At 43.9% G+C, this 24,708-nt stretch overlaps 1 protein-coding gene and 1 long non-coding RNA gene across 4 annotated transcripts in view; one reads left to right on the top strand and one right to left on the bottom strand.

Annotated features, from left to right (window-relative positions):
• Positions 1 to 276: 276 nt before the first annotated feature.
• On the bottom strand, positions 277 to 4,560 carry LOC120617624 (uncharacterized). Its single transcript, XR_005656977.1, has 2 exons — positions 4,101 to 4,560; positions 277 to 2,407 (listed from the first exon to the last, which is right to left on the bottom strand). It is a non-coding gene; the product is annotated as an uncharacterized LOC120617624 (long non-coding RNA).
• The window catches only part of FAM20B (FAM20B glycosaminoglycan xylosylkinase), a 29,571-nt gene continuing 8,570 nt past the window's right edge, over positions 3,708 to 24,708 (top strand). Inside the window, exons 1-6 of one of the 3 annotated variants that reach the window (XM_039881382.1) lie at positions 3,729 to 3,848; positions 10,012 to 10,097; positions 13,684 to 13,752; positions 15,706 to 16,211; positions 21,439 to 21,525; positions 24,522 to 24,631. In XM_039881382.1, coding sequence (XP_039737316.1) covers positions 15,835 to 16,211; positions 21,439 to 21,525; positions 24,522 to 24,631 — 574 coding nt within the window. In that variant the 5' untranslated portion in view covers positions 3,729 to 3,848; positions 10,012 to 10,097; positions 13,684 to 13,752; positions 15,706 to 15,834. Of the gene's footprint in view, positions 3,849 to 10,011; positions 10,098 to 13,683; positions 13,753 to 15,705; positions 16,212 to 21,438; positions 21,526 to 24,521; positions 24,632 to 24,708 lie in introns of all 3 variants that reach the window. The other 2 variants (XM_039881381.1, XM_039881380.1) reach the window with 2 other exon arrangements.

The following is a 24,708-nucleotide window of genomic DNA, read 5'->3' as shown; positions in this document are numbered from 1 at the left end:
ATGTTTTTTATATAACTAGTACTTTCCTTGAACTTAGAGGCAGAGTTACCCAAGAATCACTTACTTACCTACTACTGACTGACTTTACTAAATAGGTATGCAGGCATCTCAGTTAATGATGATGCGAGTTTAGTTCAGCCACCTACGCATCCTTATTCAGTGCTCCTAGCGGGGCACAAAGGGACACATGTACTCCTTCACTCACTAATCTCCCATCACCCTCTCCCAGGCACCACACACCTTGAAACATTGTGAACTCTTATACAGCCCCCGTTAGCTCTCAATGTACAATTCACTTCATTCGTTTCAGTAAGACCCGTCATTGTGGGTGCATTTTCTCAGAAGAAGGAGGGGGTGGTGTGTTTCGTGTTCGTGCATGAAGGCATCTTGAGACGATACTCTCTTTATACCTTGGGGATTGCTGGACTGTTATTTGAGTCCTGGGGCTTGACAAATTGTCAGAGTCTTGGAAATTCCGAAACGGTTTAAAGAAAACGTTTACATTGATGAAGGGACCAAGAAAGAAGCCACCAGGGCCCCTGGTTTCCCATGTCCATGGGACCTATTCTCCTAAAACTTTGTCAAGTGCTGAGTGTCAACCATGGGCTACGTGCAGAGTTAGTGCTACAGAAGATGCAGACGGGAATAAAACACCGTCCTCGGCCTCGAAGGGCTCACACTCCAGGGGAAGTGTGATACACCCCAAAGATGTCAGTAGAAAGCATTGTGCAAGAGAGCCAAATATTGAGTCTGGAAGCCCAGGGAAACAGCCAGTTAGGGCAGCAAAGGCTTCACGAGCAGTGGCATTTGAGAGAGAAGTAACATTTTCCCAGGTAGAGTTGGGAGTGGGGTGAGGTGGGCTTTGAAGAGGAAGACTCTGTCCCAACCATGGGGACAGGGAAAGGAGATGGCTTCAGAGAGCACTGAGCCCTTTAGGAAGGAAGGTAAGGAATTTGCAGAAAATGGGCCTGGAAAGGCGGACTGGGATTGGAAATGCTGAGCAGCAGAATTGTCATTGAACTCTGCGGGCTGCGGGCAAGCCACTGGAGGGTGCTGGGCCGATATTCCTCTGCCAAGGAGGTGTGTGCACCACCCTCAGCTGGTGACAGCCATGATTCTGCTCTGATTTCAATTCAATTCACTTCAACACATCAGTGCAGAGAAGGTACCCTGCAAGAGGCAGACACTCCACAGGAGAAAATAAAAAATGAAGTCAAGTCAGACTGCTTCTTTAAGAGCCTTGCAGTTTGGGGGCAGGGAAGGAAGAGGCAAAGGGGGAGATTAGACGAAGATACCTAGAACCGCAGTCCATCACGTGAGTTGTGAAAGAAGCATCATGCAAGTCTTGGCAAAGTGCTCAGGCTTTCGTAATGGGGGCTCTGCCTGACCTTCCGTTCTGTTTCTCAGTCCTAGACTGTAAGCTTCTCCAGGACGAGGACCAGGCCTTCCTTGTCTTTGCATGGCCTGGGTCTAGCTCAGAGTCCGGCACTTGGCAGACATTCACTGAAGGAGGGACACGAGGGAGGGAGAAACGAACAACTCTCCCATCACGTGTCATCTGCTAAGGATGTCTAAGTTCACACAGCACTGCCTGACTTTGCTTCATATTGCCCCTCTCATCTCCCACCCATACTTTGCTCACCTCAATCCTGCCTCCCTGGCAGCACCAGCCCACGCTATCTTCCTGGACCCGGATTCTTTCAATGATCACAAAGTCTGTGCTGCATAATTTAAGCCCCCGTATTCCTTGCAGCTGCTTCCTATATGCTAGTCATGTAAACTCTTTGAAGGCACAGTCCCCATCTTAAATGACTGCATCCTCCACAACATCTAGACGATACTGACTGTTGATTGGTTGGGAAATCAGGCCCATCACAGGAGGAGAGGACAGAAACTGACACCCTGGAGTGCTGGACGCTGTGCTGGTGCTATGCGTACATACACAAAGAGCCTTGCTAATGTGGCCTAGTGGAGAGAAAATGGGGCGGGGGTGGGGGGGACAGAACAATTTTGCTGTCTGAAAGCCTCAGAGGCCCTGAACTCTGAGGTCAGAGGAGGAGAAAGTGTGTCTGCCCTGCAGTTTGTGGGGTGGCTGGAAAGATTTGATGGATGTGAAATTAAGCACTGGAGAGGACTGGCTAGAGAAGCCGTGGACCCTTCTCTCTGATGTCCTTAAAGATAGGAGTGGAGGGTCACGAGGAAGCCGAGGCTGCAGGATGGGCTGGCCTCCTGAGCAGTGACAGTTGGACATTCCACCCTTGTGGTTCTTTCAGAATTACAGGCGAGAAAGGAGTGTCCTTTGGGGTAAAGCGTCTTAGAGGAACTGTTGCTTTGCACTCTTGCTTTAAGATCTGATGTAGTGAACAAAGTTCAGGGAGAATTGCTGACTGCAGGCGGACCAGTGCTCCTGTGTAGAGAAATGAGGTAGATTCTCATGACCATCCCGCTCATTTTCCCAAGAAGTATGTATTCCATGGTCAGAAAATGACTCCCAAACCTTTCCAAACCTTTTGGTAAAAGGCTGATACAACTCTTGTATTTGACCCTGTCCTCTTTGCAGTGATTAGTATTTTCTGCAAAGGGGCTGCCCCTCTAACTGGATTATCTGGGGCCAGTGTCAAACTCAATTATTTCTCTAAGATCGTCTCATAGTAAGTGCTCAATAAATTCACACATGAATAATAACTAACATCATTCAATAATTTGCAAGTTCTTTCCCCACACATTTCCTAATTTAAGTCCTCCCAACAACCCTGTGAAATAGGTCGTTTGATTAACTCCCATTTTCCAGATAAGGAAGCCGATGCTGTGAGTGGCTAAGTGGCACACCCAGTATCACAGCCAGTAGAGCGTTCTTTCCATCACACTCTGCAGCCTAAATGAACTATGTAGGCTGAAAAAAGCATCAACTCCATCTTTCCCCGTCACACATCTTAACCGATGGAGCAGTGTGCATTATAATATTTCAGGGACAGGTACGCTAAGTCTTAGTATAGGGTGAATAAATGAATGGAGGTATTATACAGCGGATGTTCTGTATGGAGTCAAGGGAAAGGAAACAACCATTTATAGGGAGTCAACTGAGTGTCTGGCCTTGGAGACCCAGACACGACTGCCCTGTCCTCATGGGGCTTACAGTCCATTGCAAGAGACAGACGTTAAACAAGTAATATTACAGTAAGCTGGTCACGGTTTTGTTACATGCAACTAAATGTAGCAGGGGGCTTTACTGTGGTCCGAAGGAAGAGCGTTTTGGTCTCACTGTAGGAAGGCTGGGCTCTTCTGGGCAAGGGAATTCATTTAAACAGGCAGAAGCAGAAGTCGAGGCAAATTAAAGGGCAAAAGGAAGAGGGAAATTGCATCTCACAAACAGAACTTGATATGAGGAACCTCAGCTCTCCAGTCCTGCTGCCTGTCTCGCCTACCTGCTTAGGGAAACCCGGAAAGAAAAAACGAAAGCCACAGAGAACTGAGGTCAATCTCGGCGTGCGGAGCGGAGCGGCGCGCGGGGGGTTAAGCGGGGCGGGCCGGAGCGGAGCCGGCAGGCCCGCCCACTGGGGGGCGGGGCGTCGCCGAAGGAGCCCTCGGATTGGTCGCGGGGAAGGCGTTACGCCAGGACGGTACCAACAGTCGCGGGCCGCGGAGGCGGGGGGTGGGTGTGGGACGGCCGGCCCTGCGCGGGGAGAGGCGGCCGCGGAATGGCCGGGCGGGGGGTGGGCGGGAGCCGCAGCGGCGGCGGCTGAGGGCGGTGAGCGCGGCGTGGAGCGGCCCCTCCCCGGAGGCGGCGGGGGCGGCCGGGCCGCACCGCACCGCGCGGGCGGCCATGGAGCGAGCCTAGTGCCCGGCAGGTGAGCGGCGTGGGGGCGGAGGAGGGCGCGCGACCCCCGCCCCCGGCGCGGCGGGCGGGCTGGGAAGTGCGGGCGGTGCGCGGCGCCTCCCCGAGGGGCCGGGCGCCCGTGCCCCGAGCCGTCCCGAGCGGCCGCGGGCGGGTCCCGGACGGAGAGCGCCCGAGCTGCGCGCGCCTCCTCGCTGCCTCCTGCGGGAGGTCGCGGTGAAGGGACGCGGCCTCCGCGGGCGCCCGCCTGAGGCGGGGGCCTTACCTGGGGACGTCGCGGGTCGTCTGGGGCCCTTCCAGTGCCCGACTCGGACGCGGTCCCGAGGCGACTGGCCCCGATACCGCCCTCGCCTCCCTCCGGCCGCCCGCTGCGGCGGCCCGGGGAGGGTCACGCGCCCGCAGGCCCGCCGCGTGGCCGGGAGGCACGAGTGACCTGCAGGCCCCAGGCAGGAGGCGGGATACCAGTGCCCAGGGGTCCGCGGTCTCGGGGTCGTGCAGCCAGCGCCCGCAATTGGGCGCGATTTAAGGAAATGATACGGTGGTCTGAAGTGGGCTGCGCTTCGGGTTCCATTTCCGGGTGTGATGGCCCTGCGATTAGGAAAACCGAAACGTTGCCATTAGTGACGAATGTGAGCAGTTGTCAAGCTGCGTCCTTGATTGCGGGATCTGATAAGTTTCATTCTAATCAGGTTTTGTTACCTGCAGATCTCCTCGTAGGAACCGAAGGGGTAGAAGGAAGTTGGAGGGAAAGTGGGGGGGAGGGAAGGAAGAAGGGCATCATTGGTCGTTATGGAACTATTAGTCCTTTAAATGGCCATACCGTCATTTGGATGGCTGAGGAGTTTGTAATTTGGGAAAATGAAAGATGCTTGATACTGCTGCTTGAGTCTAGGGCCAGGTATCAGTATCCTCTCCACCCAGCCAGTTTCTCTCTGGAAGTTTGATTTCTCACCTTGAAAAGAAGGAATAGGAATGTGGGATCTTCCAGCTTTTAACTTGTAGGACTTTATAAATATGTAATCTAGTCATTAAGATCACTGTTTACTAATTGTTCTTGTTCTCCTTGTATTATAAATGAATGTATAACTTTCAGTGGGATTGATTTTTTCTAATTGGGTTCAAGACCAGTGTGCTAATGTATTACAGACATTCCTTCAGTTTATGCAGGACCTTTGAGCTAAGTCTTAGAGCACTTCCACATGTGTTATTTATCACCAAGACATGTCTTTAAGAAACTGAGGTACAGGTGGTAAAGATGACAAATTATTTGCCTAGACTCAGGCAGTCTAAGGTAGATTTAAAATTAAACTGTGTTAAATTAATAACTTCAGAAATTTGTGAAGATGTTATACTTTGGTCCCTAGAACCATGCAAGGAATCAACCAGCAGGCGGGCCTTCCACATTTGCAAGTGTTTATCAAAGAATGAAAAAGCACAAGTGAGTAATTCAGACTCTCAGCCTCACAGTAAAGTGCAGTGATAGAAAGGGATAGAGGTAAAAGCTGATCAAGAAATCGTGGAGTTCACAACTTTCCTTCAATGTGGCGGGTGAAAATGTGACATTGATTTGTTCTGTTTTTCTGGAACCAGGAGGAAGATAGCTACGATTTGAAAACACATGCCCTGCTTTCCTTTCTGGGTACTTTGAATTAGGGAACAAACAAACAAATCACTGTTTACTGTTTCTATCACCTAATCCTTTATATCATAGAATTATTTAATGTTGAATTGATAATTCTTGACCGTTATTGTGTGCTCTTGGTTTTCATTTTTAGACTAACTCTTTCACACATCCTTAAAGCTTCTGCTTTTTATCTTTTCTGAATTTTGAGTCTCTAAATGAAATTTTCTTTCCTTTATTTGCAGGTCAGCTTCAGCTTCCTACACTTTGTGTGACCATCATTTCAATGGTGTAAACCCTGAAGCCAGATACTTCAGCTCTTGAATTGATAACTTTTTAAAAGAGTAACACAGTGGTTGTCTTTTGGTGATTGCTACAATCACATCATAGAAACGGGAGGCTCCTCCTGTATTCCGCGGCTTATTCTGCAGCCATGGTTGCAAACAATTAAAAGGAATTGGTCTTTTGAGCCGACGTCAGGTCACTCTGGGACTAAGTGTCAGGTGGTTTTGTGGATGGGTTGGGAGCATAGTTGCAGTGAGGCACTACAGTTTGTTGTAATAGTGATGATTAAGGTACTCTTCTCTCTGCACCTAACAGTGCATAGCACATAGATGTGCAGAAAATATTTGGTTGAATAAATTAATGAAAACAATATGAGGGTAGGGGAAATATTCTAATGCACATATTAAATTGTTTCGTTTCTCCTTTTGTGTAAAAAAAAAAAGCTAAGAAAATGTATTTCAGATTCTTGTTGAAAATATACTGTTGAGGTGGTATCTGTAAAGGGCGTTAACTTGTTGGAGCTGCCTTGAGATTTGAGTGTGTGATTGTATGGTGTTCTAGCCACCTGCAGCCTGGGAGCAGCCCGTGGTGCTGTCAGGTGCAGCTTCACAGACTTGCTCCTGAAGCCTTCTCTGCCTAGGCTAAGTGAGCAGTTGATTGATATAGTATTTTTGCATTAATAGAAGAACTATAGCTTTTGGTAATGGCCACGCCAATATCATTGACCCCATCTGCTTTCTAGTCCTTATGTTGGGCGTGGAAGAGGAGGGTTACCCCTCCCTGAACTGCTTTAGCAGCCCCTCATTCCACCTCTGTGTTTCTCTCTCTCCCTTCCTTGAACTGTCTCTGTAACCCCCACGAACTAATTAATTTATTAGTACAGACCTGGGGTACAGAACAGAAGACTTTACTTTGCAACTGAAACTAGCTTCTGATCAACTTATGATGTCAACATGACTGGTAGGGCCATCTAGGGGAGAATATAATGCAAAGATGTAACTTATGGTTTTGTCTTCCTTATCCAAAAGCAAAGGAGGAAAGGCCTGTCTCTGGACCTGATGGGCCTTGAGGGTGCATCTGTCATCTCAAAAGCTATAGTTCTTCTATTAATGCAAAAATACTATCAATCAACTGCTTAGTTAGCCTAGGCAGAGAAGGCTTCAGGAGCAAGTCTGTGAAGCTTCACCTGACAGCACCATGGGCTGCTCCCAGGCTGCAGGTGGCTAGAACACCATACAATCACACACTCAAATCTCAAGGCAGCTCCAACAAGTTAATGCCCTTTACAGATACCCACCTCAACAGTATATTTTCAACAAGAATCTGAAGTATGAGTTAAGGGATGGAGGCTGATGTAGAAAAGAGATATTAAGCTTCGTGTGTATTCGGGGGTCTGTACTTTCTGGCAAGGTAACAGCCTCATGGAGGGGAGGATGTTAACTTGGGTACATTATAAAAGGTCAAGGAATGTGTGGCAGAACCAGGTACAGGTGAAGCAGTGAAGTCTGTGGTTCTGTGCTTTTAAATGCTGACTTTCTGCTTTATTTGTATAGCAGTGGCTCAGTTATTTACTATTGTTAGGGAATAAGGTATTATGTACTTATTTTATCTATACTTTTTTGTGGAAAACATTGTTACAACGTATTATATACTTTGCTTTTTAAAAAATATAGTTTAACCTCTGTTGACTCAAGGTCATTACTAGCATCCATTCTGACAGTAATCAAGCTGGGCTTTGAGGCAGTTGAAATATGTAGGTTGTCTGTCCCCCTCTGCGTTTTGAATTCTTGACTCTTCTTTCAATAGTCAATCTGTCTCTTCTTTCAGAGGTGGAAAAACTGTACTTTTGCTGCTGTTAGCGTCCCTGCTGCCCTCTTTAATTTGCAGCTTCTGGTCTGTGGAGTAGTAACCCAGATAACTCTGCTTCCTGAATTTGAATGTGAAACAGCTAAAGAGGCTTAGTGAGGGTCTGCAGCCTCTTCTCTGGCAATGAACGAACTCTGTAACCGCTGTTTTGGCTGCCCGAAGACCTTTTGTTTAGTTCTTGTTTCTTATCCTTCGTTTAGATAGTGAACTTGCACTCTGTATAAGTCTTTATGTTCCTGTAGTCCTTTCTGTAGAAAAAAGAAAATGATATGACCTGCTAGTGTCAGTTCTCGTTTCAGAAAGCATCATCGATGACACTTGAAGCTCTGGTTCCACCCTGCCTTATATCACTCTTGGGCAGTGTCTTGAACCATCTCCAGTCTTCTCATTAGCATTTCCAGGTTATCTTTATTCCCAGTCCCAGCCAGTGCCGGGAACCAGGTTGACAGTCGCATTGCCTTGAAAACTGGAAGCAGCGTATATAGAATGCAACAATTTCAAATTTAGTGTATTAAATTGGTATACGTAATTGATATTTCTGCATTTTTTACTGTACTGCTTATCTGAATTCATTATAGGACTTAGTTTCCCTATATCTGTAATAAGAGGCCATCTATAAACCAAAAAGCTAAAGAAATTCCTATAAGCCAAAGGTCTCTCCCCCATGTTCTTACTCCTTTTATTCAGCAAGCATTTCTCAGGTACCTCTCATGTGCCCTGCATTGTGCTAGCTTACTCGGAAGCACGGAGTAAAACTCACTCCTGTGCTGGAGGAACCCACAATATAGTAGAGGAGACAGGCATACCAAAAAGTGTGTGTATGTGTGTGTATTAACAAAGGGATCACGCTTGGAGCCACTCAGCCATAATTCAGCACAGACCTGCTTGAGGTGATCTGTGGCCTGTCAGCTTGACACGCCTAGAACATAAGATTAAAAAATGTGAACTGTTATTGTTGCACAAAGGTTATATGCCTTTCTAAGAACTGTAGTGAACTGAACAGAGATGATGGAAATCTGAAGGAAAATGTTACATTATTCGAAACTTGATATCTTTATGCTATATGCTGGGAATAACAGTCTATAATAAAGCGGGAGTGGTTATATGCTGACAGAGAGCAGTGACATACCTGGAGCTCAGGCAGGTTCGTTATTCCTGGCCCATTTGAAACAATGCAAATTCTTAGACATTTTCAGAGTTTCTAGATCAGTGATCACTTTTTTTTTTTTTTTTAGAACAAATTACAGTATAAGCTAAAGATTTTTTTCTTTTCATTTTTCAAGGAAGAGTGTTGCCCTAAATCAAGGTTTAAATGGGACAGATTGCAAGAATTTAATTTTTTTCAAAGAGGGAATAAACACTATTGCTTGTTCATTTTTACTTTCATACCCCAAAAGAAAGGTTATCTTAAGGCTTCACTAATGCCTTGTGATTGTTTTATGTCAGCTTCCTTCTCAGGGAACTGTTGGAGGGTTTTACCTAAAGGATTCTAGGTTTGCAGATAAGAATAAATGTTTAAGTGGGAGTGAAAACAGGAAAATCTAACATTCAGACTAGTCTGGACTAAGTGAGAATTAGATTTCCTATACTTGTAACCTTTAAGGCTTACTTGAAGAGTTTAAGGACATGCAAAGCTGTCATCTTTTAAACGCAGCTAATTTTCCAAACTGAAGAATGTTGTAAAAGGCACTCTTCCAACCTTTTTTGTGAAATAGAATAAGTTCATGCTTCCTATCAGTGTCACTTTCATTGAATGTGGTAGAATTGAACTTTGTAGAGGAAACAGGTTGGTCAAATTAGTGATATAACCGCCCAGTCTTCTGTTCTCCATGGTATCCACTCTGAAGATACCTACCTACTTGCTTACAGTAGTAGCTGCTTCTCAAATTTAGGAAAGGATTTGGTTCAGGCTTATAAGAGTACTTGAACTCTTGGTAATGCAGCAAGTGTATTTGGCCCCTGACTCTGTCACCCAGAAGACTACTAACCAGTGAGGGTTATTTTCTTTGTCATTTCTTTTTCTCAGAAAGTCAACTTGGGGTTTCGATATGGCAATAATGACTTAACAAATGATCAGTATGGGTTGTCCAGGCACTAATTTTAGCATAGGACATGTGATAATGTCATTCATTTTTTAACGGCTCTGTGGGTTAGATCATAGTGTTCTGAGGCCCAGAAAGGTTAGACATTGAATCACTTTCTCAAATCCCACAGAAGATGAGAGAGCAGGCATTTGGGCCCAGGCATTCAGAATCCAGAGCGAGCACAGACTCTCAACCCCTCTGCTACAGAAGAGTTTATATTTAAAATAAGGTGAATTAAGGAGCCATTTCTTAAGTGGAGAATTAGCAAGGAAAGGAAAATTAGAAAGGAAATTAATGTCATTATTTGGTTTTCGTTTTAGTTGAAGACTCCCATTTGAAGATGAAAAAGAAGTATAATATGCTGTGTGGTAGGCTGGTTTTCTGGGGATGCTCAGAGTGTATTCAGGTAACAAACACTTGATGCCATTTAGTATTGGAGGTTTTGACTTCTTGGATCTAAGTACATGATGATAAGTGGAAAGGTTTCTGAATGCTCTTGATTTTACTTAAAATAATTGCCACTACCAATCAGGAGAGACTGCATTTGTTTCTAGGGGTCAGCTAATAATAATATAGCACAATGGTCTAATGTCACTGCCAATTAAAACAAAAAAGGGCAGCATATCAGTCTTAGCTCAGGATGAAGGTGTGTGTTTCTCTCTTTTTATTAAAGGATTGTGATTCTTGCTTTTATTTGTGCTTTGGTTGAAGTGTAAAAGTCAGGCTTTATAAAGTGGGTGTGTGTGGTTGTGTCAGTTTGAGTGTGTTAGGTTAGCCTTGATTGCTCTAAAGTATGTAAATGGATTTTAGTAAATGATCCAGTGGAGGCTCTATTTTTTTGTGTTACTTTTAAGAGTCCTTAATTATGTATCTTCCTAAACAAATCTGCTACTCCTAGAGAAATGGCATATAACTTTCATAGTTTATTGCTTTGTAGAAGGCATTAGTAATCACTTATAAACATATTCACATTTAAGGGTGAATTTAATGCTTCCTTCTTCCTAGGAGAATTGTTTTTAGTCACATAATCTATTTACCAGTGTCTTCTCTGATATTTTTAAAGTCCCCCAAATAATTGATATGGGCAGAATAGATGTGGGAACGTTGGATTTTATAAACTACCCTAAATTTAGTGGCTTTAGATAATGATTTATTTCTTATAATTATGTAGCTCAGTGGGTTCTTCTGCCCACATGGGGTCACATGTGTGGCTGCATTCAGCTGAGACCTCACCTGGAACTGGAACACCCCTGATGGCTGCACTTCTGTGTCTGGCACCTCAGCTGGTTGGCCAGAACAGCTAGGGCCTAGCCCGGCCCCTCCCTCCAGACAGGCCTCTCATGATTCTGTAGTCTCGCCTGAGCTGCTACATCCTAGCAGCTTGGTCCCATGTGGAAGCTGCCAGGTCTCAAAGCCAAAGCCCAGAACTGGCACACAGTCACTTGCACAGTATTCTCTTAGTCAAAGCAAGTTACGAAACCAGTCCAGATTCAGGGGGAGAAAAAATAGATTCCACCTCTGGATGGGAGAGATTGTTGGCATCTGTCTTTGTAGACAGTCAACCAAAAACTTTAAATTCAGGTGTTACCTCTTTTTATACTCTCCATACCTTCAGAGGTTTGCTGAAACCAACAACCAAAGAAGTTTGTAAAAGGGTCCTTGTAATTCCTACTGAGGATCAAGGGCAGGGAGTTTGCGTAAGTATGATCACATATTAGTTCTATAATAAATTCCACCTCCTTTGCCACAAATCTCCTTTGTCGATCGCCCCCTGGATGAAATGCTCATGCCGATTGTTTTCCTTGTGGTACCTTAACCCTCACAAGGCACATTATATTTCATTTCTGTGGTAAAAACGTGATTTGACTATTGAACTGGAAACATACAAAAGGGTTATTACTGAAGCTTTCATTTTAATTGCTGCGAGCAAAGGTTAGAATTTCTCTATGACCTTAGGAGAAGTAGTGTGAAGTCGTCATTTGATCAGGGAGCTTGAAGGGGGACTGCTACTAATGAGACTTGGAACCTCACTGGTGTCTGTAGCTTGTGGGAGCCCCTAGTTAGGTAGTGAGTGTTGGGGCCAGTTCTCACATTCCTCAGCAGCCACATACAGTGAGCTTTATCACATGACTTACGACCTCTGCACCGACGTGTTTTTCTGTATATGTTCCTCCAGACATAAGCCAGATTCTTGAACAGAGAACTTTATACTAGGACCTTACCTTTTTCTGTGCAACCTATATCTCTTCTCTCAAAACAACTTCATAGTCCAAGGTTGTCCCTATAAAATACCTATCAGACGTGTAGGATGGGGTGTGTATGAGTGTGCAGCCTCCGCAGCAAGCTTCGTTCAGCTTCTGGAGCTGAAAGTGAAACCAGGGTCAGCAGGTAAATCCCTCGTTAAAGGTCTACCTTCTAGAACGCCAGTGTGGCAGTTGATGCCAGATTTGGTGTGAAGACTACCATTTGCACTGCCTCTTTTATAGTTAACCTTTTTTTGAGTTATGTTATTACCTTGAGTTATTTGTTCTTTGAAGTAGGCTCTGTTCCACACAACAGAAACATTAAAATAAATGACCATTATGTAACTGGACAGCGGTACACTGCTGGAGGCATTTACGGAAGGAGATGAGGGCATGAAATAGAGCAGGCACAGTCTCCTGGGAATGCAAGTGAAGTGTTCATGAAGAATTAGGAATATACCCAGTGATACTGCTTTAATTTCCTTAGTATCTGAGGAAGCCAGTTTGCAGAGTGTAGAGTGTGCTGCTGTCTCAAGAAAAGACAGCATAGCATGGAAACCCTGTTTTGGGGAGCCTCTCCCCTCAAGGCTACAAGATTGAAGTACCCCATCAGTAGAGGATGGAACTGTTCCACATCGTGCATCTCATACACTCTTCTGGAATAGGAGTCTTACAGACTGTTAGACTTTTTGTAGAAATTCCACTTTAAACTCTACATAGTCGATTTCTTAAATATCTTTGTGCCTGCCCTGCGGGCCGAAGGAATAGCAGCTTTACAGGTGAAAGAAAACCTTTCTGAACTGTCAGCGTCAGTAGTGTTGGTAGGGAAGTAGATTGCCAAAGAAAGGGAGGATGGCTGGTTAAGGATGGCCAACACTGAGGTGCCAGTTGATAGACATTTCATACTAAGTACCGAAGGAAATTAACACCAGAGTCTTAAGATATTTGCAAAGCTTCATTTGTAGTAGTTTGTGGTTCAGGTGAATGAGGCATCTCCCCTTACTATGCTACATACCATAGGGAATGTGAAGGTAGTCATGGTCACTAAGGAGCCAAGATTCTGAGGGGAATTAGGAACTATATACAAGAAGATATTGGACAAGGCAAAATGGAGTTAAGTGCTGGAGTAAAGGAGAGCGAGGTTAGCATAGAGTGCGAGAAAGTGGCTTTGGAGATGGCCCTTGAAGGATGGTCAGACTTTAAACAGGAGAAGATGGGAAGAAAGGGTAAGAGCAAGAGGGATTTCGAAGGTGTTCCATTGTGAGAAATGACAAGGGCAAAGGTCAGCCACACATGGGGTGCTGGGGACCAGAGCATGTTCATGGTCTGGGTTGAAACAGAGGAGAGAGAGATACCTAGCCAAGTAGATTGGCTGAAGCCATTTGGGGTGGGGCTTTAATGCGTGGTAAGGAATTTGTAGAAATCAGAAGCGGTGTGTGATTAGAAAACTGAATTCCGCTGCCTTGTCTAGTCTGGATTGGAGAACCTGGCGGCTCGGGAGGCAGGTCTCTCAGTGATCCAGGGAAAAGTGATGAGCACTAAGTTAAGTTGGTGACTGGGAATGAAGGGCAGTGTGGAAAACAGTGCCTCATTGTGGTCTTGTTCTACCTGGATGTGGTGACTGATCACGAACATGAAAACTGGTTCAGTTTCTTCCTTAAACCTGCCCTCACTACTGCGGAGGTGTAAATAGTGAAATCATCGAACAGTTGAACTCTTCCGTTCACTCAGCATAAATTTCTATCCTAGATGAGTGGATGCATTGGTTGCAGCCCCGAATTGATATCAGGATGTGTTCTTCTGAGGCTTGTTCAAAAGGTAATGGGATTTCAAAACTTAAAAGCACACAAGCTAAGCTCAAATTGCAGAATTGGACAGTTTGTTTTGTCTGAATTTTGGGGGCTGCTAGAATTTCCTATTGCAGTGGTAATTTAAAAACAAACAAACAAACAAAAAACCAGTATCCCTAACCTCTATTCTAAATGTTTAGATATGATGTTTATATAGCACGAGGGACGAATTTCTAATCTAAATGAAATGAGCAACATCATTAGAAGTTTATGGGTTAACCAGACTTCAGCCCTGAAGAATGTCTTGTAGGAAGTGAATGGTATTTGGCTGACCCCTTTTGTGCCAGAATTGTACCAGGACTGTAGGTTGTTGCAGGTGGAGGTGCTGAGGAAGCCATTGCTGACAGAAATTTCCATGTTACTTCTTATCACTGCAGCCTGAGATATGTACTGTTGAACAAATAATCGAAATTGTGTGGTTTAGGTCATGTTGGAACTAGCAGAAATCTCTGAAATCTGCTCTCCCAGCATTGCTGTTATCCGTAATCACGGGGAACTGTTTTAGTGAGTTTCACACCCAACTCGATATCATCAGTTACATTATGGATGCACTTGAATTGCTTTTGTTTCCGCTAATAGTGTTATGTACTCCCTGGGAGATGATGATGAAGCCAAACAGGTGGCTGGAGGTAATTAGAATTTGAATTTGACTCTGACTTTCTGCTTCATGAAAACGAACATGAAGAGTGGTTGCTTAATGACGAAGAATAAACTGCATGTCAGTGGGCTCACCTCAGGGCGTTGCCCTCAGAACGCACCTGCTCTAGTAGACTGTTTTTGGATGTGATTCAGCTGTTCTAGGGGAGCAGTGTCCAGGTTGGGTGGGAGTGTCTCAGGTTGAATCGTTTCCCCTGCAATTTGTATCGGTTTTTATTTCTTCTGCTAATGGTTTGAGTTAAACGAATTGGAGAGTGAAGCAACACCCTGTTATCTTGTCATCTTTGTCTGAGCCCGATGCCGTGCCGTAAGCACACAGCAGAGCAAGCTTGTGCATGTTTTTAAATGGCCCTGTTGAGTGGAAAGCAACCTCTCAGCATGCAAATGAGGCAGAATCATATGTTCTTGACACTCTTGCGAAAATCGAGCATTTGAGATATTTTAGCTTGAGAATTGACCAGTGCATGGTTGGCCCCTTACAGGAAGCAGCACTTCTGTCTGTCTGTGGCATCAGTATCCTCGTGATGTGCCAGACCCGTCCAGACCAGCAGTGCTGTTGGAGTACTAGGTTTCATTAGTCTTCTGGTCATGTTTTACTAATAGCCGAATGGTATAGGGATATGTTTTTCCTTAATTTATCCAGATTTCATTCACATTTTACAAATTTTAATTTCGAAAAATAATGAAGCGGAGAGGCACGTCTGGGTGTCGTCTGTAAATCCGCGAGCAGCAGGTGTGACGCGCGTCCGGGATGGCCGGGTGCTGCATTTGGAGGAGGTATTCTCTGCCGTACTCGCTCGGGCATTTTTAGGAGTCCCTACCTTCCAGTGCGTCATAAGACATATTTGGAGAACATAAGAACTGGAGTGTTACCAAATACTGGTGGTTTTGTATGTTCAAAAGTCTTTTATGGATTTTGAAAGTTGAAAATGAAAATCTAAGAGTTACGCATATCTTAATGTGTTATTTTGTTGTGCTGTTTTCTCATTGTTTTGGTTTTTAGGGAGTCGTAGCCATCCAAGTAGCTCCTAGATGACTCTGCACCCTGTTAAAAGAGGAGTATTTGCTTTCAAATTTCCATTGTACCTGGTTCTTACCTATCAAGTCCTTCCCCAGACAAGTTAATTTTAAGTTATTAGGTCTTTTCAAGCATATAGACTTAGCAAGGCTCAAAGGGTAAGTAATGTATTTGAAGTTTGCAAAAGCTTCAGGAGTGGAAGGACAGAATTTCTGATTGAATTTTGCTTTATACTTCGGCTTGCAGGAATCGTGGGAGGCGTTTCACTGAAGAAATGGACCAGTGTATAATCATGGAATCTCCTCGCTAACCATCACCACCTGCTCTCCTTGATAAGCGAGAGAGTGGGTCACGGGAGAAGGAAAATAGATCAACATGAAGCTAAAGCAGCGGGTCGTGCTGTTAGCAATTCTCCTCGTCATCTTTATCTTCACCAAAGTTTTCCTGATTGACAACTTAGATTCATCAGCTGCCAACCGGGAGGACCAGAGGGCTTTTCACCGAATGATGGCAGGTTTGCGGGTGGAGCTGGTGCCCAAGCTGGACCACACGTTGCAGTCCCCCTGGGAGATCGCGGCCCAGTGGGTGGTTCCCCGGGAAGTGTACCCTGAAGAGACACCAGAGCTTGGGGCAATCATGCATGCCATGGCCACCAAGAAAGTCATTAAAGCTGATGTGGGTTATAAAGGGACACAGCTGAAAGCCTTACTGATACTTGAAGGAGGACAAAAAGTTGTCTTCAAACCTAAACGGTAAGTCTGCTGCTCGGGAGTCGGATGTGCTCGTTGGCCGATTCGTGCAACTTGGGATTTACGTAAGAGCGTTCCTCTCCTCCTGGTGTCCTCCGGTAAAGTGAAGGTCTCTGAAGTCTTTTTTAGCTCTTAATGTTCTGTGAGCCTTTGAGGAGGGGAAATTGGTAGGAACATGGTTTGGTTCTATTCTAAGACTGAACTTTTTATAATTAGAGCTATCCTTAATTTCTGAGTTTATCAGGTATCTACTGTGCCAGATGTTAGAGATACAAAATGAATTGGCTAGGAAATAGGCAGCTCGTCACCAAGAGTGTGCAGTTAAGACGGGATAACCGCATGACAGGGGTGCTGTCGAGTGGGAGCTGCCCAGAGTCGGAGCGGGTTTTAGCATGAAGCTATGATTTTTTCACTTGGGTTTCGTTTTCGTTTTAATCAACATAAACTTTTTAAAGCCCTTTTGGGTTTATGGAAAGATCAAGATCAAGTACAGAGTTCCTGCGTATTCCCTCTCCCCCTCGCCCTGGTTTCTCCTGTTACTTTTTTGTGTCGTACGTTTGTTGTAAATGATGAGCCAGTATTAACTGATTAACTAAAGTCCGTAGTTTACATTATGGTTCATTCTTTGTGTTGTACCTTCTGTGGGTTTCGATAAACATGCAGTGACAAGTGTCCACCATTACGGTATCATTCAGAATAGCTTCCCTGCCCTAAACATCCCCTCTGTTCCACCTGTTCATCCTTCCCTCCCTCCCTCCCTCCCTCCCTTCCCTCTCCCCCTGGCAGCCACCGATCTCTTTACTGTCTCCATAGTTTTGCCTTTTCCAGAATGCCATATAGTTGGAATCATGCCTTTTGTCGTCTTCTCAGATTGGCTTCTCAGCAATATGCATTTAAGGTTTCTCTGTGTCTTTTGTGGCTTGGTAGCTCATTTCTTTTTAGTGCCGAATAATATTCCATTGTCTGTATATGCCATAGTTTATCCATTCACCTATCGAAGGGCCTCTTGGTTGCTTCCAGGTTTGGGCAGTTACGGGTAAAGCTGCTATAAATACTTGTGTGCAGGCTTTTGTGTAGATACAAGTTTTCAGCTCATTTGGCTAAATACCAAGGAGGATAGTTGCTGGATCATATGGTAAGAGCATGTTTAATTTTGTTAAAAAAAAAAAAAAATGCCAATCTGTTTTCCAAAGTAGCTGTACCATTTACATTCGCACCAGCAAAGATTTCCTATTGTTCCACGTCCTCACTAGTATTTGCTATTGTCGCTGTTTCGGATTTCGGCCATTATTATAGGTGTGTAGTGACATCTTGTTCCTCTTACCTGCTTTAAGCAGAGAGCTGGGCCATTTTGGTTGCCTCAGTCCAAAATGTGAACTAGAGAGTGGACTGAATTGTGTGTTTTTAGACTGATCTCTTTGGGCTTCTCTAGGGATCTACAGAGATAATTCGTGTATACTTCTATAGTATAATTAATTTTTTTAAGTTTTCTCTGAGTATATGAATTTAAAATAGGTTAACATGGTGATTCATGTTCTTTTGCCAGGAATGAGTTACCAGTGAATTTTCTTAAAGTTTGTAATTTCTAAAACTTTCTGCATACTAACCATTTTTTTCATTTCTCAATGGAGCTTTTGAAAGAACTATAACAGATACCTTTGGGTTTTTTGCTGGAGTGGGAGAAGAAATATGGGGTAAAGATATACAGAATTCAACTGTGACCAGAGTAGTTGGCTTAGCTCCTTCATTACCCAGTTGTCAGTAGATAATGGGCAGCCAGAGCCCTAATCATATTAGGATCTTAGAAATCGAAGGGATCTGCGTTTGCCTGCAACTAGGAGTATGATGTGTGGAAGATGTGGAAATTGGGAAAGTTAAAAAATGCAGTAGACATTTGGAGAACAGAAAAGTCTGATTGGCAGGTAATATGGAAAAAGCATGGTTATGTGGGCCTTGGTGTCTAATTTCCATTGAACGCACGCCACTGGCCAAGCGTCATACTAAGCACCTCGGTGCCTGTTAATGCCTTCACCGTACGTCACAGCTCTGGGCAACTACAGTTCTTATTTCCAGAATAAGAAACAGGCTTAGAGAGAGTAACTAACTTGACAGGGTCGCCCTGCAGCACTAATGCAGCTGGCGTTTGGGTCTGACAGTGTGAGTAGCTGGAGGTGTGGCGCACACACATAATTCTCTCAGGTTCGTTCGCCTTCCTCTAAGGGTGATGACATGGGGCACTGTTCATCCAGAATCGCTGGTTTCGTTTTGAATGTGGTCCTTGAGCTCTTGGTTTGTAGCCTGAGAGATCACAGCGTACGCGGAGTGACAGAAAGGAGGTAAAAGGGGAAACAGAAGCTGCGTTTGTGTAGAGATGAGTTGTGGGCATTTCGTGTTTAAGTGAGAGGCTGTCCTCTCCCATCCTGCACTGGAGATCTGAGGATGAGATGGGGCAGCAGGGAGCGCCAGAGGCCAGGCAGTCCTGTTGGCATCAGCACAGTGTTGGTCCAGGTTCTTCGCACGGAGGCCCGGGGTGTTCAGACAAGGCATGAGGCAAGGGGGAAGAGGCCGGACTGGCACTGAGGGCAGTGGCAGCAGGAAATGCATAAACTAACGTTAGTTGCTCTTGCCTTATCTCAGTACCATTGCACCCTTCCCATTACCTTCCTCTCCCAGAGCAGCCTGAAAACCATTTCCGTTCTTCCCGCAAACACTCATATTATCACGTGCTGCCTGGTTATAGCGTCCAGGGACTTCCTGTTGCTCACCTGACAAAGTGCGGCCTCCACAGTCGGGTCCTTGGTCTGGTCCTTCTCGCCTCACCCAGCTTCTTATTTCTCCCAGACCAGTCCCCTCCTCCCTCACCACCTCCTGAACAGCTGCGTCCAATCCCAGCTCTGGGGGACCCTGTCCCCCACCCTGCGAACTGCATACACCCTTGCAGTGGGTGACGGCACCCTTGGTCACCGCACACACCGCATCGGGCACTGTCGCAGGCTGGGGCAGGCAGGCGCACATTAAGTGCTTGTGGAAGTGGACCTTACTTTTGAAACGCCCAGCATATTGCTGTTCTGACCCCAGGGGCCTCAGAGGTGATTTAGTCCTAGTGTGAGTGCGAATTAATGTCCTTGCTCGGATTCTGATGTCCTTCACAGACGGGCAGGAGAGATTCGGTGCCGTTACTGTATGAATTTCGCTGCTCTGTCAGCGACTTAAGATGGATCACTCTGCTGAGAGGAGTCCTTACCGCTGAAGCGAGACATGCACTTCTGATAGCCACTGTGGTTTCAGCGTCGCTGGAGCCTGCTTGTCCTGCTCAGAGACGGAAGATGGGATAGATGAATTACTTAGGAATACAGTGACGCTTTTGTTTATGCATTTGCCTTACATTATAAAAGTGATTTTTTTCTCAGGGTAGGTGCAGCCATTCTAGGAGTAGGTTGATTGTCACAGGCATAAACTGCATTTCTGGTGAGACAGAAACAAGATGGCAGGGGCCTGCGGGTGCGTAGAAGTGAGCGAGTGGCATCAGGAAGTGCTCCAAGAGGCCTTGGAGGTGAGCTAGTCCAGCTACCCACTTGACAGATGAGGAAAATGAGATCCGGGTCCGACTTTCCACACTTCACACAGCCGGAGCACGGGCTTGGGGTTCAGGCCTCCCAGCTCTTCCCTTCCCTCCTCTTCAGCCTACCCCAGAGTTCCTGGATTCCTCTAGGGTCTTACATTTCCCTCCGAGCAGCCTTTCCGTACCTCGGAAAGCTCTCGCTGAACGGAATGGACTGCACATCACCGCACACCTTCCTGTGGCTCCACTGGAGTCTGGGAAAATAAAGAATTTGAGGACCGTCCCCCAGCTTTACGGATGAGCCTACAGCTGTGGTGGAGAAAAAAGTGCTTGAATAGTGCCAGCTTTTGCTGCAGTCCTGTCTCAAAATGAGACTTTTGATTTGGAGGTAGCCACTCTAATTCTGGGGAGCCTAAATAAGCTTTGACACTAGAAACAAGCAGTGGATGTGAGTACAACGTCCATGCCGAGAAGAAACTGGTGTCCACCCAGGTGGTGGGACGTGGCTGTCTTCTAGCATAAATGTTTCATCATGTTTCACTTTGCCTTGAAAATGCGTGTTTTTGGATATGGTTTCACTTGGTATTCCAAGGTCATTTTTGGTGAAGTCACTGCCTTTTCTAGTACCGCTTTCCACTCCCCCACGGCCGTTTCAGCTCTGGAGATCCAAATGTCCTTAGTGGGGCAGCTCCCCTCCACTTCAGTCTCAGCTTATTTCTATTTTACAGTTTCCTGTAAAGTCTAAACGTCTCCTTTTGATTCAGGAAACACAGGTAAACAGTAGAAGTCTTAGGCGAATTAAGTGTCTTTTTCTTCTCAATTAACAGGTTTAAATCGTCTCTTTTTGTGATCAGTAGAAAGAAATGCAGATTTTCATTATCCTTTGTTTGTCATGCATATGATGTAAAATCATCAAATGGAGTTTGCGATGAAACAGCTCTTAGAAACTGCCCGCCAGTTCCTCCCCTAACGTCCATCGTAGCCGAGGAATCTAAGACCCAGAGAAGAGTAGGGTTTTGCTTAAGGTTATCCAGGCAGGTGATGACAGAACTACCTTTAGTTGTCACTTCAGTATTTCTTCCACTACATCATCATAAACTTAAAGAGCAAAAGAGAATGGTTATTCAAGCAGCTTTCTTTCAAGGGCACTTTTGCCTACTCAGTAACAAACACTTGGGCGTATCCGGACCATTTTTCCCCAAGATTTTAAACTTCTCTGTCAGCCTTTGCCATAGCCATCTGGTAAGCAAACATTTTAATTATGTTTTCTTTCATTTCTTCAGTCTAATAAACATTTTCGTAAACATTTATTAAGCACCAACTATAGGCTTAACACCGTTCTAGAGATAGAAAGATGGTACTCACCTTCCAGAAAATCACCTTGTAGTTTTACTTAAACTACAATGAAAGTCTTTTAGAAAGGTAAAAATAACATCTTCCGTGTTTTACTCATGGAACGATGACTGAGGTAGAGGGAGTTTTCTGGTTTCCTTCTCTACTTCATCTACCCGTGATTCGTGCTAATTCGCCATTCTCTCAGGGGTGACAGAGAAGGTGGTAGAGAGCAGGTCAGGCTTGCTCAGGTTTCTGTTGTGTTGCCTCTCGTGGGGTCACCTCTGGTACTGACATGCTTCATGTCTGCATCCGAGCTTCCCTTTCACTCTGCAGGTATAACCGAGACTACGTGGTGGAAGGGGAGCCTTACGCTGGCTACGACAGACACAATGCAGAGGTCGCAGCTTTTCACTTGGACAGGTATGTGTGATCACGTGGGGTTCGCTCGTTTTGTTTCCTTTTAAAAAACATCTTGGAGAGTCCTTCTAAGGGTGCGACACTAATAACTTATTACCTGCTATGGATAGCTGATTGACCGCGTCTGTTAAATTTGTATGAATCCCTCATAATTTGGGTGGTACTAGGAATACGAAAGTAAATTTCTTAACTCTGGGGTTTTTTTTGGTTATTTCATTCCAGTACACCCTTTGTTATTATCGTGAGTGAAGATGTTATTGGTAAATAAAATGGCAGGATGAAAACCAGAGTTTGAACTCAAATCTCTAAATCGAACGAGTCATCCATTGGGCCTGGCAGTATCGCTTTGTTATTTTGTTTTTGTTTTAAGTAATACTGACGTATCCCCATATAATAGAAACATATAGCGTGACATATATGTTGAATTTTATTGTCCTTCAGAAGAAATATGCACAGCTTCAATAATCAGAATAATTCCAAAAGAAAAATAGACGTGAATTCTATATGTATAAGTTAACTAGGAAAATTAATGTTTTTCAGCAGGCCGCTGGTCGGGAGCCTCGCAGCCGAGCCGTGTGGCATCCCAGTTGCTCTTCTGAGCAGCTCTTTCATCAGGGCACATTGACAGACTTTTAAAGAAATAGTTACAGTATTTTTTAAATGAATCTATAAGAAAACTAGAAGAAAATGAAGTTGAATATTTGTCTTTTTCTGGATTAGGAAGGATTTTCTAAGCATAAAAGCAATAATTTCAAAAATCACAAAAAGCTCAATAGACTCAATTAAAAAAAAATTAACTTGTTAAAAAACATCAAACAAAATTTAAATGCAAAAAAACTAGGAGAAAATACTTGAATCTAATATAACCTAAGCATCAACAGCCTTAACATAAATATTCGTATAAATCTATCTATATGCTAAAAATCTAGTAGAAAATGGTCTAAAGACATAATTAGTGGAATAGAAAATTTTAACTGCTAATGTGGCAGGGGGATTCATCCTGACCAGTAATCTATTTTAAATCCAGTTGAAACAAGGGGATACTATTTTGTCCTGCTAAAAATGGCCAAGATTTTTTTTTTTTAATAATACTTTTTTTTGGCAGGGACACATTGAGGTTCAAATGCTGCTTCTGGCATTGTTAATTAGCTCAGTCTTTTAAGAACTATGGCCTTACGTGTGAAAAACCTTAATGTTCATACTCTTTGAAAGAGTAACTACTTACTATTTTATGCAAATATTCAAGATATTTCTAGGAAAATATTTTGAGAAAGTACCCCAGAGGAATCAGAAATTCAAAGACACATATACCACAATCTTAACTGTTGCATGTTCCATAGTGAAAAGCTGGTAGCAATCTAAACATCTCATGTGATGGGAAGGGCTGAATAAATGTTCATAGTCCCATGAATTTTCACTGTCTCTTTTAAGACCTAGTGGGAAAGAGTTGGATAAATCTTACTTCTCATTTGATGGTGCACTAGAATCAGTCTTTCTAAGACCTCGTTTGTTTCCCTATTTTCTTCATCCCCAAACTCCTGCCTGTTTCTCTGTTGACAGCCACCAGCAGTGCATGAAGGTCCTGTTCCCATATCCATGCCAATGTTTCCTATTATTCAACAAACCAATTTTTGTTAATCTAATATCTGTAAAGTAGTATCTCATTTTATTTTATATTTCCCCAAATATTGGCAAAATTTAGTATCCTCTTTTCTCAGTACGATACCTGTTTGTTAACTTAGAGCAAAGTGGTCTTCGTACAGAAATCATTGGTTTTGATGTTAATTAAATATAATGTTTTATTTCATGTCTTGTGCTTTGGGGGCCTTGTATTTAAAAGTCCTTTCCTACTTCAAAATCTGAAGGGTATTCTCTGGCCAGGCCCCCGCCCGTTTTGTTAACTGCCACACCAGCCAGGCTGAAGTGCCTCTGTGACAGGGCCCCTGAGCACTAAGCTGGCAGCGGTCAGTGGGGAGAACACCACCTTCCCAGCCGTCTTCCTCACCCACGGCTCCTGACGCTTCTCCACTCTGGGTAGCTGCTTCTCCATTACTTTAGGGTTTGACTCCCTTCTCTGGCTTCCGGAGATTCTCTTGATTTTTATGTCATTTTGACAAACCTATCGATCTCTTTGCTTTTGTGGCTTTTCAAAGATTGAGTTTAGGACAGAGTCAGCAGCCCTGAACAGTAGATTATTTATGACACACCCATTTTTAAAGACCTTCTAATGACATGCTAAAAAGCTCATGATATAATAATCAATGAGAAATAGGATATAAAACTACACAGGAGTGAGTATCTCTTTCTATATATACATAAAGGAAAAATGCTAATATGCCAAAATGTCAGTAGTTATTTCTGGGCTGTGGAATTATGAGTGATCTTTATTTTGTTTATTATAAATTTTCTGTGTATTAATTCCAAATTCTGCCTGTCCAACTTCAGTGACTTTGTATGTTTTTTAGACAGGAAGTGTAATTTCTTAAAAAATGATTGTGTTCAACCGTAGCATTGTACTTTTAGACCATTAGAGTGAAATGTCTTCAGATGTATCTATATTTATTTTGTCCTATAGGTTTATCTTTTTAGATTAATCTGTATAGTTTTCTGTCAATGTATTGTTTTATCCAAAGCTTTGAACCCAAGAATGGGTTTAGGCTCACATTTTTTTAATGCTTTGTTAAAATTTATTTAAAATTTTTATTTTGAAAACTTTCTAGAAACAAAAGAATAGTATAATGAACCCATGTACCAATTCCATGGAATAAGCAATTATTCACTTATGCCAGATTTGCTTTATACTTTTGGCTAAAGTGTGTATTAACACAAATTACATACATCTTGATATTAAACTCACATATGTACCTCTAAAAGTTAACTTACCTAGTTGTCAACAGTTCCTTTACATATCTAACCTGATTAACCATAATTTTTAAGACTGTTATCTAAATTATATCTCCAAAGATTTTTCTTTTCTGTTTTTCAACCTTCCAAACCAGGATTCTGGGTTTCCGCCGAGCCCCCTTGGTGGTTGGCAGATTTGTTAATCTGCGGACAGAGATCAAGCCCGTTGCCACAGAGCAGCTCTTGAGCACCTTCTTAACCGTAGGTAAGGTTCTAGGTAGGGAAATAGCAACTAAGTTAAATGGCACATCATTGAACTTTTAGGAATTGAAGGACTCAAGG

The sequence above is a fragment of the Pteropus medius genome, unplaced genomic scaffold (assembly GCF_902729225.1).
Source record: "Pteropus medius unplaced genomic scaffold, Ma_sr-lr_union100, whole genome shotgun sequence".
NCBI classification, from domain to species: domain Eukaryota; kingdom Metazoa; phylum Chordata; class Mammalia; order Chiroptera; family Pteropodidae; genus Pteropus; species Pteropus medius.
The sequence above is the reverse complement of the archived record's forward strand: the minus strand, read 5'-3'. Positions and strand labels throughout refer to the sequence as shown.